Raw genomic sequence first — 16,590 nt, forward strand, 5'->3', positions numbered from 1 at the left:
GGTGCAGAGAAGACAGGCCCTCCTTGGGACTCTCTTGGACACTTTCTATGGAATACAGAGGGGGGAGGGGCACTTGGGAGGGTCCTGCTGTGTTGTGTCTACCTCTGGTTTGCCCGGTCCCTGCCCCATGTCTCCACAGTTCCATCTCTTACTGGAATGGGATCGCGTCTCTCCCTCGGCCTCAGCTAACCTTTCTGACTTGGGCAGAGTGGGACCAGCTGTCCTATGAGGACCCTTCCAGTGTGATCAGCCACGGTGGAAGGGGTTCTGCACTGTGGGGACAGAACACACTGACCCAGACTAAGGGAAGAGGACTTTAATCAGCGGTGTTTTGTGCCTGTAGCTTGAGTCCATACAAAGGGACAGCGACTCCCACTCTGTGGCTCTTCTGGGGCTCTTAAGGCCTCCACTGGATGCAGGCAGCTTTGGGCTGAGGTCATGGACGCCGGTGCTGGAGTCTCCAAATGCTCCTGGGGGAAGGTCACCGGCTACTGCCTTAGGCTTTGCAGGTGTCTGATGGCCTTCTTCACATGCTTGTCTTTGGGGTCTGAACAGATGAACCTGCCCTGGACAGTCACAAACCTACACAGGAGAAGCCAGTGGGTGTGAAGACGGCAAGGCCTTCCGGAGCTCTGCAACCAGCCACACTTGCCTTGACCTTGAACCTGAACTCGCCTGGGCCAGAACTGGATGAAGTCACGTATGCCATTAGCAAGTCTTGACCACTGGGGTCCTGACTCCACTCCAGCCTCCCGAGGGCCAGGGCTGCAGGGCTTCATGCCTGGCCCCTCAGAGCACCTAAGCCCGGTAAGTAGAGGTGACTGTACGGCTGCTTACTGGCCCTGTCACCTGGGATGTCTATCCATCCTGGGGCCTCAATTTCACCATAGATAAATGAAGAGACTGAACCCCTCTCAACTGTGTGGGGTAGAAGAGCTCCCCCGAGTGCCCAGAGCTGCTGGCCCAGGGGAAGAAGGCTGTATTCTCTTCCCTCTTTCCCAAGGCCCACCCACTTGCCACTCTGGGACCGAGGTGTAAGAGTGGGACAGGGGGGCACTCACACAATAGCGTCCCTGGGACACTCGGCTGAGGTCCTGTACCATGTCACCAGCCTCCTGATGGGGATGGCCCCCTTGAAGTACTCCAGGCAGCACTCTCGGCCTACGTTGGTGGCTCGAGCTAGAAGAGCAATAGGAAACAGGTGTCCGAAGGGTCTGCGCATGTGCCTGAGGACCCATGGAGCACCCCCATGTGTGGCTGTGGGAACCTATGGACGATAACTGCGCGTGCTTTTCTTTGTCTGTATGCTGGTTTTTCCTGGTGTGTTTATGTGTGTGTGTTACCATGGTAGGTGGTGGGGTGTCTGTGCATGTGTAGGCTCTTTGTGTTTGCATGTTTGTATATTCATCTGTGTGTGATGGCATCCCAGCTGCCTGTATCTTGGAACCTTATTTCAACTTCCCTTTCTAACCTAAATATAAAAGTCTCCTTTCATACGTTCTTGGAACCAATTCTCCGTCTTTATGTTGTTTCCTGATGATGCATGAAGCCCATTAATGAAGCAAATGGTAGCAAATCTGAGAGTCCTTCATGCTGCACCATACGCCCACAATCAAAGCCACTATGTCCTCACATCTCAGGATAACATGCTGCCCATGGCTCTTCACCAGGCAGGTGTCCAGGTCAGGTGCCTGACATCATCAACACCATCCCCACCATCCCCAGCGCCATCCCCTCACCCCACCCAGTGTTCTTGCCAGCCCTTGTGACCTCTGTAAGAACAGACAGGGTATAAAGCGCACAGCTTGTGTTTCTGCTGCTGGTGTGTGTGGTGGAGGGGCTCCTTCCCTGCCCTCCTCTCCTGTCTGTGCCCAGCTCTCACCAGCGCTGGCATGCTGCAGAGACGTCCCCAGAAGCAGGGCAGCCAGGAGCAGTATCCGAAGTGACATCATGGTGCCAGAAGTGTGGGTGAAGATCTTCATGGGCCCCTCTGCTTGTCTTGGTGCCCAGCGTTGAGGTGACCTATTTAACCTCCCTGGAGGTCATTCCCCGCCTCCTGTCCCCTCCTTCAATCCTTCCAGACTAGAAAAATTCAAAGAAATTTGAGATAATTCAGTAGAAGTCCAGCTTGGGAATGTTTGCGGCTTTCCAGAGAATGGGCACTCCACTCAGGACAGAGGTGGGAGTCTGTGCGTCTGGGGCCATGGCGATGACATACTTCTCTTTTCAAAGGGACCGTCTCTCGGTTCCTCTATTAGCAGAACCCAGGGCCTCAGCCTCAGCTCCCTTCATCCCTTGTCCAGCACTGGTGAACTTCCTTCATGCGGTGTCCTAGAGGCAAGGTGGAGGGCCAACCAGCTCTCAGGGTCTGTGCCAGCGGGGCTGTGGGCTCCAGAAGGTCCACGAGAGGGTGAGCAGTGCTGTAGAAAAGGCCTAACTCCATCCTATTCTGAGGAAGCCACAGGCTTAGGTGAGGCTGAGAGACTGTGACCTCACGTCTTTCTCAGGCTGGCCCTGACCCCAGGGGGCTAGGCCAAGTGGGGCTTTAGTCATGTGGAGCTGTGTGTGCTTCAGTGGACTGAAAGGCCCAGCTCCCTGAATGGGGCACCTTGCCTCTGCTATGGTGGAATAAAGAGACTGAGAGATGGCAATGCCCACCTGTATAGGAGCCCCGCACTCTAGGCTGCCCTGGAACCCTGATCGGTATTCTCAGGCCCCGGACACAGTTTGTAGAAACTTACATGGAACTTTCACCACAGCCTGAGGCTGTCACCTCGGTGCCCAGGAAAGAATTTCAGGACAAGTCACTCTGAAGCGAAGTCAGGGTTTATTGAGAAAAATAATCAGGTCTAGTGGCTCGGGCCTGGCATCCCAGCTACTTGGGAGGTTGAGACAAGGAGGTTTCAGTTTTGAGGCTAGCCTGGGCTACCAGAGTTCATGGGTGTTAGTGAGACCCTATCACAAAATAAAAGGGAACACCGCTGCTTTGCTGTATAACTTAGGGTATCCCACAATGCTGTGTAACCTGGGGTATCCCACAATCCCACAGATAAGGTGTAAGCCACCATGGCTGGTTTGGGTGTTTGTTTTTACTCTCTAATTTTTACTTACTTTTGTGTGTACGGGTGTTTTGAACGCATGGCACTCTAGCGGGCACTCTACTGAGCCACATCCCAGCTCCACCAGGAATTTGTGCTGGAACTCTGGGCTCTCAGCCCCTTTCCCTTCCCATGTCTGGTTCGTTTTCTTCCTATCCTGCCCCAAGGCCACGCATCACTGAATTTGGTCAGTCTTCCCGACTGAGGCCTTCCGGGGGGGGCCAAAGCATTCAGGCGGGGCGGGGCGGTGGAGGCCTGCGGAGGCCTGCGGAGGCCTGCGGGTGCCTCGGCTTTGACTCCGACAAGAGTTTGGGGCCCACAAGTGGCCAGAGGCAGTTTGCAGTCACACCCCAGGCCACCTCACCCCTCTCGCGCTGTCAAGCCTGGCCTCATGTTAATCCCTGGACTGCCGTGCAGAGACACACCTGAGATCAAAAGGAAAAAGTCCAGGCGTTCTCCTCCCCTCTCCCCTGCAGGAGGCTGTGAGGCTAAGGGTCTGCGGCCTGGGCTTTCCTCTACTTCGGCTGAACTTCCTTGTGGGCAGGATCCTCACCGCTGCTTCATTGTGTGACCTGGGGGCCTCTCATAATGCTCTCGGGGCCTCAACTTTGTCCTCTGTAGAGGGAAGTCTAGACTGTCTCCAGGAGCCTACTAAAGATGGCAGAACTGGCACAGACCGGGCTTCCTCTGGTAGGCCTCATCCCAGCAGCTGTCTGCTTCCCTTGGAGTCCCCCGCAGCTGCTGCCACAGCTGAGCAGGGGCTTCGCCTTCAGCTTGTCTGGCTGGGCCCTTGCTCCTCAGGCCAGGCTTCCCGTGCTTCAGAGAGACTGGCAGGGGAGGGTGCACACCCTTCTGGCCACAGAGAAGAGCGCCCATGCCTAGTGGTGTCTCAGCTGAGAACGGGGGGGGGGGGGGGACGGGGGGGGGGGAGGGGGGCAGGAAGCTGTAACCTGGAGGACAGGAGTCCTGCTTGAGGAGGCGGTGGGAGGGAGCAGACTGCTGATCTGCCCCCTTGAGTTTCTCCAAGCCCCACTGCACACCCCTTCCAGGCCCCCTGTACCCTCTTCCCAGGGGCTCCTGCTGAGCATCTTTCAGCAGAGGCCAGCCCATGATGCTCTGGGCTAGAACACAGGAAGGTATGGTTATGCTGCAGTCAACAATTCTGTTGCTGGGGACACAGACTGAGCAGCGTTTTGGAAACTCCCCGTGTGGGTTTCAAGGCCTCTGTTCTGCTGTACACTCAGATCTTTTCTCCAGAAAGGCCCAAATTCCCTGTCCTTCTAAGGAAGCAGCCTCGGCAGCAGGAACAGAGGCTGTGAACTGTCACCTCCAGGCAAGGAGGGGACAGAGCAGCAGAGCCTGGGTCGCCTGGGTCGCCCATGCCGCTCATCCCCTGCTCTTGGGGAGGTTCCCCAGGAAATGGGAAGGGGCTGCAGGTGATACAGGCACTTTGGAGGACTGGCAATTCGCAGGTCCTTGCAGGTAGAATTCCTAGGGGTGGGAAGGGACATTTATTCCCAGGGCACAGGATAAGCAGAGGTACAGAGATACAGAGGTACAGAGGGGAGCACATGCAGAGACAGGCTGGGAGACTAGTGTGGAACCCGGGGGGCGGGGGGCAGCCCAGCCACCAGGCCAGAGCTGCACAGTGTGACACTCCTTAACTGGTGACTGCGGACAAGGAAGAAGAGGTGAATGCAGGGGCCAGGCCAGTTCAAGGCTGCCGCTGGGGACATTTGCGAGGGACTCTCCTCGCCAGGGATTAACCACATCGGACCGGCCCCATTATTCCAGCAATGAAGTGGATTCCCTGGGGACCTTCCAAATGGGATGTCCAAGCATCTTTGGGCATGCCATATGCAGACCCGTCGTCCACCTAAAGGCAGCCAGACTCATGACCTGTGTGTGCTCTGGCTCCCTCTCCTGCCTCCACCTCTGAGCTCTGCCTCAAGGGAGTCCTTGGGGCAAAACCAGCTAGACTGCAGCTGCTAGAGGCATTAAGAATGCTCCCTATTTGAGCCAGAAGGAGCTGGACCAGTGGAATTCTGGGTCTTTTACCCTGAAAGGCAGGAAGTGTCCCTGCAGACTCTCCCTAGGATTGGAGAAAGCCTGTTTCTAAGGTTTGAGTCAAAATTTGGATGCCCTACATCACAGAGCAGGTAGCTGGGCTGGAAGCTCTTCGACGCTCTCAGTGGTTTGGGGCAGAAGTGTCACCCGGGGTCTTGTCCAGGAAGCCCTCAGTTCTAACACCCAGCACTGCTTCCCCAACATCATCTGAGGAAGGCTACTCCTCATCTCTCCGACCCTCGTGCATCACCTCCCTCTTTACTTCCCTGGCCTCAGCCCTTCCTGCAGCCTACCACCTCCTGTTGCTCAGCTTCCAGTTAGCTGACACGCAGGGCTGCTCCTCCAGTCTAAAGCTTTTACCACCACCCTGCACCACCACCACCATCACCACCACTCCCACCCCCCTCCCACCTACCCAACCCCCCACCATTACCACCCCCACCATCACCATCACCACCATCCCACACCACCATCACCACCAACCCCCACATCACCATCACCACCACCACCACCATCACCACCCCCACCATCACCACCCCCACCATCACCACCAACCCCCCACCATCACCCCCACCCCCACCATCACCACCACCACCATTCCACACCACCATCACCACCAACCCCCCACATCACCATCACCACCCCCCCCACCATCACCACCACCACCATCACCACCAACCCCCCACATCACCATCACCAATCTCCCACCCCCACCCCACCTTCCTTTCACTCTAGTCTTCTTCGGATCATAACTGGGACTCCTTCTCATGCCTTTGAACGTCCCCCTCCATTTACTGTGTGCTCAGAGGTCATTAATTTCCTATTATGCCAGTCTTCACACTGCATAGTATGCTGCCTTACACTCAAAAGACTGGAATCCACAAGAAACAAGGACCCCTTGGCCCCTAGAGGACCTAGTAGGTGCTCAGCAAAATGCATCTGCTAATGAATGGAAGAGGTGTGTGGTTGGCTGGAAGGTGTGTCAGTGACTGGATGGGTGGATAGGTGGGTGAACGAGTGTGCAGATGGACCAGGAGGTGAACATATAGATAGATGTGTGTACACATGCACGGCCACTTACCAGTTTCTGAACCACAGGCAAATTCATGCTCAGCTCCTTCCCTTCAGAACAATTACTTGTTTATTTTGCTTTAATATCTGTTTTCCTACGCAGTGCAGGCTGTCTTGAACTCATAATCCTCTAGCCTTAGCTTCTTGAGTACTAGGATTAGAGGGATGCAACACCATGCCCAGTTTAACAAATCATCATCATCATCATCATCATCATCATCGTTTCACTAATGTAGCCCTACTGGCCTTGAAGTCACAATTCTCCTGCCTCAGCTTCTCAAATATTAGGATCCTAGGTATGAGCCACCATATGGGATTTAACTTACTGTTTTGGTGTGACCTACTATTCATGAGTCTCTCTGTCTTGAATGAGGTAGAGAATTGAGCGAAATGCCTTTTCCATGAGGAGATCGGGCATATATATTCAGGGTAGGTAGGGTGTAGACATGACTGTCTATCTAGCTCACAACTTCCTGTGGGTTGTGGCCACGCCCGACAAGCTGAATTACTTCTATGGTAGCCGGGACCACACAATCTTCCTTCGTCCCAGCGGGGCCTCCTTTCTCATCCACAGCTTTGGCGTTGACTCAACTTCTGGCAGAAAAATCTGCCAGAAGCAGGTGAGCGGAAGTAAACAATGGCCACGATAGTGACTGATAATAATAGCAACCGTTACTACCTGTGAGGATCCACACATGCCAGCCATGACGGGATCCCAGGAGCCCTCCCCACCCATGCCCCTGCTTCATAAAGAACTCTGCCTGACCCACGCCCTTCTCCATGCCTCCTCACTTCTTCTTTCACTGACAGCACCACCTTCTCCATCCTGTGGTCCACCCTTCTCACTAGCGCTTCCCCCCACCCACTGGGAGGCCACGGCTCCTTGGCAGTGTGGTTGGAGGGAAGCTGCTCTATGCGGGGGGGGGGGGGGGGGGGGGGGGCTCTAAATCCTGTGAGGCCACTCTTCCCAGGACGTGTGGCCGCCCTGCAGACACCCTGGGATCAGCTTGCCATTCCTGGGTCCTGTCTCTCTCTTCCATCTGTTCATACTGGTGCAGCCAAGGACATTTTTGTGACTCTCACCCTTCTGTCTACACAGTGGGTCTGATGCCGGACACTCCACCAAGGTGAATGAGCTGAGGTGAAGTTGCTTGTTCCAAGCTCCCACTGAGAGCTCACTCCTTTCCTGATACTCCGTCCCTCTGGGATGTGGGATTCTTCCCCTGGGCTCCCTGGGGCTCCCTCCACAGGAGCACCCCTGTGTTCCCACAGGTGGGCCAGTGGGCACTCAGCAATGATAGCTCATGGTTAAGTCGTCCTCAGGACAGCCACAGGATCCTCTGCATTTCAGATGAGAAAGTGGGACCCTTCAGGGAGATTTAGAAACTGACCCCAGGGCACAGGGCCAGCAAGTAGCAGGAGCATGCCCAGGCCTCTGTTCTAGACTTCACTTTTACCTCAAGCACCCCACTGCCCTCCTTAGGTTACCTTCTCCAAGCTTCTGTCCTCTGGACATAGGCTTCCTTAATCTACACGGGCAGTGCCGGACACTGACCCCTGGGCCCCTGCTTCTTCAGGCTCATCACTTGTCTGTCTGAATTCTCCCAACCCTTGCCTTCTCATCTGCCAGATCTGTGAAGTCTGCCCCAGCAACATGCTCCTGGAAGGCAGTAACATGCTCCTGGAAGGCAGTAACATGCTCCTGGAAGGCAGAACACCATCCTCTCCAGATTCACTCAGCCTCGGCGACCAGCTTCCCCTCAAAACGAGCAGCATTCTCTCCTCCCTGCCGTCACCCCCCAGGCTGAAGCTTTGCCCTTGACTCATTCCGGGCCTCCAGCCCCCACACCTCGTCTCTGTCAGTGTTCCTCACCTCCTCCTCACTCCACCACCTCGTTCTCTTCTCTACCTCCCACACAATACAGCCCACAGGGCCCACTTCCTCCCGGGAAGTTTCTTCCACTGCGGTCTAGCCTGCATACCTGCCCCTGGTGACGTTTGCCCACGCCCACTTTGACCATGGGGTGTCTCACTAAGGATTATCAGTGGAACAATTACAGTGTTGCATGCCTATAACCCCAGTTATATCCAGGAGGCTGAGGAAGGAGGATTGACCCGCTTAGGCTACAAATGAGATGCTATCCTCTCCCAAAAAGTAACCATCGCCCAGGGCGGTGGTACATGCCTTTAATCTCAGCACCCAGGAAGTAAAGGCAGGTGGATCTCTGTGAGTTCAATGCTAGCCTGGTCTACATAGTGAGTTCCAGGACAGCCAGGACTAAATAGAGAAACCCTTCTCCCCCCACTCCCCGCAAAAAGTAGCCATAAATGGTTCTGTATGGTTTGGATATATGAAATGTCTCCCAAAAGGCTTATAAGTTCATGCTGGAGAGATGGCTCAGCAGTTGAGAGCATTTACTTCTCTTCCAGAAGACCCAGGTTTGGTTCCCAGCATCCACTTGTTAGCTCACAATAACCACCTGTAACTCCCCAGTTCCAGGGGACCAGACATTTCCTTCTGGGCACCAGGAATACATGTGTTATACATACACACATACAGGAAGCATTTATATGCATAAAATAAAATAAACAAACATGGCAGTTTGGCTCAGTAGCTAAAGGCACTGGCTGCCCAGCCTGATGACCTGAGTTTGATCCTAGGAACCCACATGGTAGAAGCTGAGAACCAACTCCAGCAAGCTGTGCTCTGACCTACACAGGCACATGGCGGCACATCTCTCTGTCTCTGTCTCTGTCTCTCTCTCTCTCTCACACACACACACACAATAATTTTTTGCAGTAATTTAAAAAAAAATTAAAGAGAAAGGTGATTACCTCACAAGGGTGCTAACATCATTCTTTGGTTTATCCACTGATGAATTCCAACTAAATGGGCTGTGAGAAAATGGGGTGTGCATAAAGGAAGTAGATCACTGTTGGGGGGGTGCTGTGCCCTGTAAAAGTATCCTGGATCACTTCCTCTGTATTCTGATCTCCTGGAGACAAGCAACCTTGCTCCACCATGTCCCTCTGTCATGCTTTTCTGACTCCACACAGACCTGAGTGAACACACTAAAGACATAAGCCAAGCTAAGTCCTTCCACCTCTGACCTGCCTCCCCCATGTGTTCATCACAGGGGCAGAAAAGCTGACAGCACAGGTCCCTCATGTCCTTCCATCTCTGTGTGGGTGAGACTGTCCCTTTCAGTCCTGGAGGATGTCTCCAAATCTGTCCACTCCTTGAGCATAATATCCTGGAAGATGCAAGGCCAGTGCCCCTTGCAGCGGGGGAGTTAGGAGCAAACGGTAAGCTGGGTACTGGCTGGGACTCCAGCTACCATTCACTTTGGGTTCAAAGTCACCTCCCTCTGAGCTTTAGTTTCTACATCTGCAAGATGAAAATAATAATAGCGATGACATCAAAAGTCTACGGTGTCTTTTGTGACTATAGCCGGCAAATTGAGCCTGTTCCTGATTTTAAATGCCATCTATGTGCCGGTGACTCCGACTTTCACAAACTGCAGACTCAAATATCCAGCTTCCTACTCAACACACCAAATAGGCATCTTCAACCCCCATGTCCAAAGCTGAGTTCCCTATTCCCTCACTCCCACTCCTATTCCTCTCCCCCATTCTCCACCAGCCCCTTCCTTCCGGCTGAACGGGCCAGAAGCCTGGGTGCTGTCTTACCGCCTCTTCCTCTCTCCCTGCATTACATCTGCTGGAGAGACTCAGATTCTATTCTCTCTCCCCTGGATTCCTTCATCTACCTCCTGGCCTCTTCTGCCACACTTGCTCTGCATTCCGTCCCCAGCCCAGCAGCCCAGAAGTCACAGCTCTTCTGGGCTTAGAAATCTCCTGAGGCTCTGTGTTCACTCAGGGAACAAGCCCACAGCCCTCCTGGGCCACTCTGGCCTTCTTGAGTCTTCCCTCCTCTGGCTTCCACACTGACTTCACACTCTTTCCCAGAAGAACAGTCTGAAGACGTCAGCACAGCCTCAAGATGCTAGTTCGGACGTCCCGAGGCGCCCCTGTCTCAGCGGGCATCTCACACCTCCTGGGCACTTCTTCCTTTTCGGCATTCTACTGTGGACTTCCTCTCGGGTCTGCTGCTTGTCACCTGCTTCCCAGCTGCACCCAGACCACGTCCCCACTGGGTCGAAATGTGTCCTTTGTTTAGTGCAGTTGGTCGTCCCCCCCCCCCCCGCCCCAAGTCAGCTGAGAGAGAGGAGTTGTGGGGGGAAGCAGGGAGGAAGGGAGGGAGGGTCATTCCTGAGGTAGAGCGCATAAGCCTTTGCACAGGCTCTCACTCGTGACAATGAGCCTGTCCCCACAACTCTAATGTCTGGGTCTCAGGGTACTGAACTCCCTCCAGCCTATAAGTCCCAAGGAGCACTTGTTCCGTTGCCTGGTTATTTCAAAGGTGAGTCCTTGGTCCTTGAACTGGAACAGTTCAAGGCTCAATTGATGGGTGCAATGAAAGAAGCCATTGAGAAGTCAGCAGTCAGCTCATAGGGTGGGTGACAGCTTGTTTGGGCTGCTAGGGCCTCGTTCCTGCCCATTCAGACCCTCTTAGTTCAGCACCAGGGCCAGCGCTAGGTACCGAGGTCTAAGGAGGCGTAGTCTAGACTCTGAGGAACCTACTGGATATGGCCTGGTTAAAAGGCTTGTGTTGAAGGATCCCCCTGTAACCTTACCCAATCCCAGGCAGATCCAAAGGCCATCAGGAAGATGGGTCAAGCCTCATCAACACTTGGTAATTTGACCTCATAACCACTTCATACCTTTCCCTAGCAGACAGGATTGGGAAGGGTGGCTCCTTCGGAGCAGGGTCCAGACCAAGGAACCATGACCCTGGAGACCCCTTTCCAGAGAGAAGCTGGCACCCCACAGCCTCTGCCTCAGCCAGAAGGGGCAGCAGCTTTCTTATCTTGCTTGCTGCACAGCCCCATCTTCCTGCCACGCCTGGGCTCCTTCCAGCTCTCAGCTGAGCGCCTATGCTTCTATTTTTAAATGGAACTAGCAGAGCTGAATCCACCTCCACAGATAACTGGAGTTGCATCGGCTTTATAGATTTCTCAGGGAGGACGGACATCTGTCCCATTCATCCTCTCTACTTCCCTTGTCCTCCCCAGCCAGATTCTCCACCTTTTCTCTCCCCAGGAGCAGATGGAGGGGCTCCTTCCTCTCTGTGTAGCCCTGGCCATCCTGGAACATGATCTGTAGACCAGGCTGGCCTTGAACTCAGAGGTTTGCCTATCTCTGCCTCCTGAATGCTGGGATTAAAGGCATGCACCATCACCACAAGGTTCTTAGGTGGGTCTTTAAGGATGTATAGGCAGGTCCTGGTGGCACAGGCCTGTAATCCAGCTATTTGGGAGGCTGAGGCAGGAGGATCACAAGTTTAAGGCCAGCCTGGTCTACTTAGTGAGACCCTGTTTCAAGATACAAAAGTAAAAGCAGGACTGGAATCCTGCTGCTGGGGAGATGGCTCAGTGGTTAAGAGCACTGGTTGCTCTTTCAGAGGACCTGATTCAAGTGCCCTCACCCATGCGGTGGCTCACAGCTGTCTGTGAACTCCAATCCCAAGGGATCTGACGCCCTCTTCTGGCTGCTGCAGGCACACTAGTGGTACACAGATACACATGCAGGCAACATGTCCATATACATAAATAACTGAAATAGTTTTAAAAGATGTGAATGAGCGGTATAGCCTTTGTGTCTGGATATAGATGAGGCCCTGGGTTCACTCTCAAGCATAAAGAAACAAAAACAAAACCCCAGCATACAGTGGGGAAGGGGATGGTGAGGGAATTGGAGAATAAGGGGGAAGGGGTGGAGCAGCAGGGGGCTCCAGCATGCTGCCCCAGGCTGCTCAGGAATATGAGAAGTCAGACCCACCGAAGGCAACCAGGCCGGCAGGCACAGTGCTGTGAGCTATGCCCATGTGTCCTCTCCAGGCACCCAGATGTGTTAGCCATGTCCCCGAACATTCAGGTTCTTCTCCAGTCACATCCTCTAGGAACAGCAGAGTCGGGCATCTGCTGGCCCCACATGTTCCTTTGTACTTCTCTAAGCAATATGTGCACCTTAATATACAGTTGTTTCCCGGTACCTCAGGGCGTGGATCCAGGGCTCACCGAGGAGCCCAGCATCTGAGGATGTGAAATGACACAGTGTTTGCCCAGCCTCTGCTCTTCCTCCTACACACTCATCTCTAGATGATCACTTACATTGTCTGCTGTTGCGTAAGCACGGTGTGAACCGCGTCTACCCAGGCCTGCTAGGGAGTAGTCAACGATAAGGGGGAAAAGTCCTGTGCAATCAACAGAACTCCAGTTCTTTATGGAGACAGAACTCGGGGCCCTGCGCATAGACAGCAAGCATTCCTCCACTGAGCTACATCCCCAGCCCTGTTTCTATTCGTTTGTTCTTTCTTAAGACAGAGGCATCGAGTAGTGGTGGCGCACTCCCGAGGCAGAGCCAGGCGGATCTCTGAGTTCGAGGCCAGCCTGGTCTACAGAGTGAGATCCAGGACAGCCATTGCTACACAGAGAAAGCCTGTCTCAAAAAACAAAAAAACAAAAAACAAAACAAACAAACAAAACAAAACAAAAAGACAGGGTCTCACTAAGCAGCCCTGGCTGGCCTGGAACTCGTGATGTCGTCCACATCCCACAGAGCTCCACCCGACTCTGCCTCTCTATTGTTGGGATTAAAGATATGTGCCTGATTTGTACCTGATACTTGCTTTGAGCCATTGTTGGTTGGTTTTTTGTGTGTGGACCTTGGGGAATAGGCTGACTGCGTGGAATTCTGAAAGGATCCTTTGGTTTTGCACTAATAGTGTCACACTGTGTGTGTGTGTGTGTGTGTGTGTGTGTGTGTGTCACACCCCCTCACACTGCTCGCTAACCCTTTGTGTCATGGGTGCTTACATCCCCCTTCCCATGGCTGTATGTTATCCTATAGAGTAAGTACAGCACAAATGACGGAAAGCAAGCGGAGCTTTCTAGAGGCGGACCGCTGCTCAGTCACTTACTACCCATGTGACTTTGGATATATTCTGGAACCTTCTCTGTGCCTTTGCACACCCACCTGGAAAAGGTTTAAGAATGGACTCTTCTTAGAGCAGGAGTTATGAGAGTCTGAAGGCTCACAGCAAAGATGGAGATCTGGCTTGGTGGTTAGCATGCATGAGGCTCTGTTTGCCTTTTCTCACAACACACACACACACTCCCCACACCACACCACACACCCCACATACACACATCACACACCACACACACACACCACACACACACACACCACACACACACACACACACCACACCACATACACACACACACCACACCACACACCACACTCATACACCACACCATATACACACACACACACATACACACACACACACACCACACACCACATACACATATCACACACCACACCACACACCACACTCATACACCACACCACATACACACACACACATACACACCACACACACACACACCACACACACACACACACACACACAGTTCATGGCTTTTTGTTTAAGTGGACCTCTCAGGAAGGTGTCAGTGAGATCGGAGCCTCTGACAGCTCACAATGGCTCTTCCTGTCATCCCCTTCTTAGCCTTCACATCGAGGAATAAGATGGGTCATGTGCATGGCGCCGCCATCCTATATGTCTGGTGGTGATCCTGATACAGGGGCCACTGGAAAGAGGTCCCATGCATACAGCAGAAAGCCACGTGGACCAGGAAATAGGTTAGGAACAAGCTTAGGTTCTCAGACTGCCCAGAGCTCAGGGCTGCTGGACTCCTCTACTGGCCACCTGTCGAAAGAGGCTGGAGGACAAGCAGGGCATCGTCCAAGCCCAGGCTTCCTGGGAATTCTAGCCAGGCCTAGGAAGCAACATCCTGAGGATGTGACAGTGGGTGGAGGCTCACCGAGTGCAGCGGGGACTTGGGTGTGTTGCACAGGCACCCATTGACCTCTCACACCTCATGGAGGCAGTTAGGTATATGCCGGAGCACGTGAAGGGGCCGGACCCACAGACCCAAAGCTGCAGGATCTCCAGAACACAAGGTAACACAGGATATCCAAGGAACCCCAGTGAGCCCAGTACTGATAGTGCAGCAGAAGCCAGAGGCCTGGAACCAGACCAACGACTCCCTGCAATGAACACTTGCAAGTAAAGATGCATGGACCAAAGGGTGAACTGTGTGGCTCACCGGGCCACACTACAGCTTCCATGCTGAGATTTTTTTTTGTGTGTTTTGTTGTTGTTGTTGTTTTTACTTTCAAATTTTGTTTTGTTTTGGGAGAGGTTGCAAAGGTAGAGGGCAGAAGCAGAAGCAAGGGGACAGGGAGATGAGTGGGATTAGGATGCTTGATGTGAAATCCACAAAGAATCATAAAAAAGTTTAAAAAAAGAGAAAAAGAAAAGGTCTTTGAAAGAAGTGACGCCCGAGCTAAGTCAAAGGTGACTGGGAGTTAGTAGGGGAACAAAGACGGGCAATCTGTCTATCCCAGGCAAGAGGACCTACAATGTGTGTGACCCAAGGGGTGGGTGGGTGCGTTAGTCAGGGTCTGTAGAGGAAGAGAACTGACAGAATGAGCTGTATATACACAAGGGGAATTCACAGAAAGACTTAGAGGCAGGCTGGGCAGTGGTGGCGCACGCCTTTAGTCCCAGCACTTGGGAGGCAGAGCCAGGCGGATCTCTGTGAGTTCGAGGCCAGCTTGGTTTACAGAGTGAGATCCAGGACAGGCACCAAAACTACACAGAGAAACCCTGTCTCAAAAAGCCGAATAAATAAATAAATAAATAAATAAATAAATAAATAAATAAATAAATAAATAAAATACAAAATAAAAGACTTACAGGCTGTGGTCCAGCTGGTCCAACAATGTCTTCCTCTCAACAGAAAGTCCAAGAAACCCGTAGCTGTTCAGGCCACGAGGCTAGAAGTCTGCGCTGGTCTTTAGCGTACGTTGCAGTTCCAAAGAAGCAGGCTGTAACGCCAGCGAAGGAACGGACCTGCCAGTGAGAGCAAGGGCAAGCAGGCAAAGAGCAGGGCTTCCTTCCTCCATGTCCGGTACGCGGGGTGCCAAGAGAAGGTGTGGCCCCGATTTAGGTGAGTCTTCCCACCGCAAATGAGCCAATCAAGAAAAACCCCTCCCAGGTGTGCCCAGCTGTGTGGGCTTTCTGTTTAGTTCAAGATGTAGTCAAACTGACAGCCGAGAATAGCCATCACAAGTCCACCCCTTGACACACACTCGTATCTCCTTATGTCAAATGCAAACAATAACCAGGCCATAATTATGCCTAACAGAACATAATTACCCCACGTAGAACCTCAAACACTTTATGCATTTTAGAACAGGTGGCAATGTTGCTTGAGGGACATTCTTTTAGTGTCTCATAACTTAAATATGAGAGGCGCTGATAGTGCCTCAATTAATGTTACATCACATGATAAAGTAATCAAGGAAAGAAAACAGATGTCTGCACAAACACATTCTTAACAAAATACGACAGAAACACACATGTGAATTTAATCTTCGTTTCTGCAACTGGTCACGTGGCCTTGGCTGGTATTTGTAACTACCTTCCTCTACTACCCATTCTGTATTTCCTCCACCCTCAGCAAGCACCTCCCCAGGTCTTGGCTCTGTGTCAGCCTGACTGTATTGGATTGTCGTAGTTTTAATCACAGGATGTAATAACTTCAAGAGATGCCCTCAAGTATCTCCTGCAGTCCAGATGTAATTTTCCTTATCTCCATTGCGAAGCAATCCAATTTCCCCATGGTAATTTGGATCAATCAGTCCTCCTGGCACTGTTACTCCCTAGCCTGTTGGCTTAGGCCTCAGAAGCCCCAAGTGGCCAGTGCTAAGTCTGAGTTTCCAGTTCAATGAAACGTTTGCTGTATCTCCAGGCTGAGCACTCCCCACTCTGGAACCCAAACTCGGCAGAATTTAAGATCTCTGGAACAGAAAGCAAAAATGTTCCTAGTGTGTCAGTAGGGGTGACAGTGAGTGGACCGGTCCCCTTTCCACCCTTGGGTAAAGTTTGCGACAATCAGCTGTCTTTCTCCATGATCCGTTTGTCTTCAGCTCAGGTCAAAGAGGAAGGTTAGAGGGAGATGTGGTGGGAACCCCTCCCACCCCCCACCCCACCCCTGCATCTTTCAAGTCTCGACTGTGACACTCTTCTGCAATCCCTCCAGGGACGCGATACTGTTTTTGGTTCGCTGTTTCCCCTGGTAAAGATAACTACAAAGACCTTCCATCTGGCTTTTCTAACCATAATAAGCCTCACTCCACAGGTCAGGAAACCAGAGTG

At 52.7% G+C, this 16,590-nt stretch overlaps 1 protein-coding gene across 3 annotated transcripts; it reads right to left on the minus strand.

Moving 5' to 3' along the window:
- Positions 1–301: 301 nt before the first annotated feature.
- Positions 302–15,472, minus strand: Ccl17 (C-C motif chemokine ligand 17). 3 transcript variants are annotated; one of them, XM_076571669.1, is made up of 4 exons: positions 15,127–15,472; positions 1,883–2,082; positions 1,062–1,179; positions 302–582 (listed from the first exon to the last, which is right to left on the minus strand). In XM_076571669.1, the coding sequence occupies exons 2-4, from the start codon at positions 1,980–1,982 to the stop codon at positions 489–491; spliced, it is 312 nt and encodes a 103-aa protein (XP_076427784.1). In that variant the 5' UTR covers positions 1,983–2,082; positions 15,127–15,472; the 3' UTR covers positions 302–488. The 3 variants fall into 3 exon arrangements, with proteins under 3 accessions (XP_076427784.1, XP_042133222.1, XP_042133224.1); XM_042277288.2 differs by lacking the exon at positions 15,127–15,472 and adding an exon at positions 3,524–3,916; XM_042277290.2 differs by lacking the exon at positions 15,127–15,472 and adding an exon at positions 2,219–3,482.
- Positions 15,473–16,590: the final 1,118 nt, after the last annotated feature.

This window comes from Peromyscus maniculatus, chromosome 5 (assembly GCF_049852395.1).
Source record: "Peromyscus maniculatus bairdii isolate BWxNUB_F1_BW_parent chromosome 5, HU_Pman_BW_mat_3.1, whole genome shotgun sequence".
Classification (NCBI taxonomy): domain Eukaryota; kingdom Metazoa; phylum Chordata; class Mammalia; order Rodentia; family Cricetidae; genus Peromyscus; species Peromyscus maniculatus.

What these genes read in the sequence shown, in the direction of transcription:
- Ccl17 (XM_076571669.1), bottom strand. Translation starts at nt 1,982, where the DNA reads ATGAAGATCTTCACCCACACTTCTGGCACCATGATGTCACTTCGGATA. An exon ending in TCTGCAGCATGCCAGCGCTG is followed by an intron (nt 1,180 to 1,882) that starts GTGAGAGCTGGG and finishes TTGCTCTTCTAG; the next exon opens with CTCGAGCCACCAACGTAGGC. An exon ending in TGTCCCAGGGACGCTATTGT is followed by an intron (nt 583 to 1,061) that starts GTGAGTGCCCCC and finishes TCTCCTGTGTAG; the next exon opens with GTTTGTGACTGTCCAGGGCA.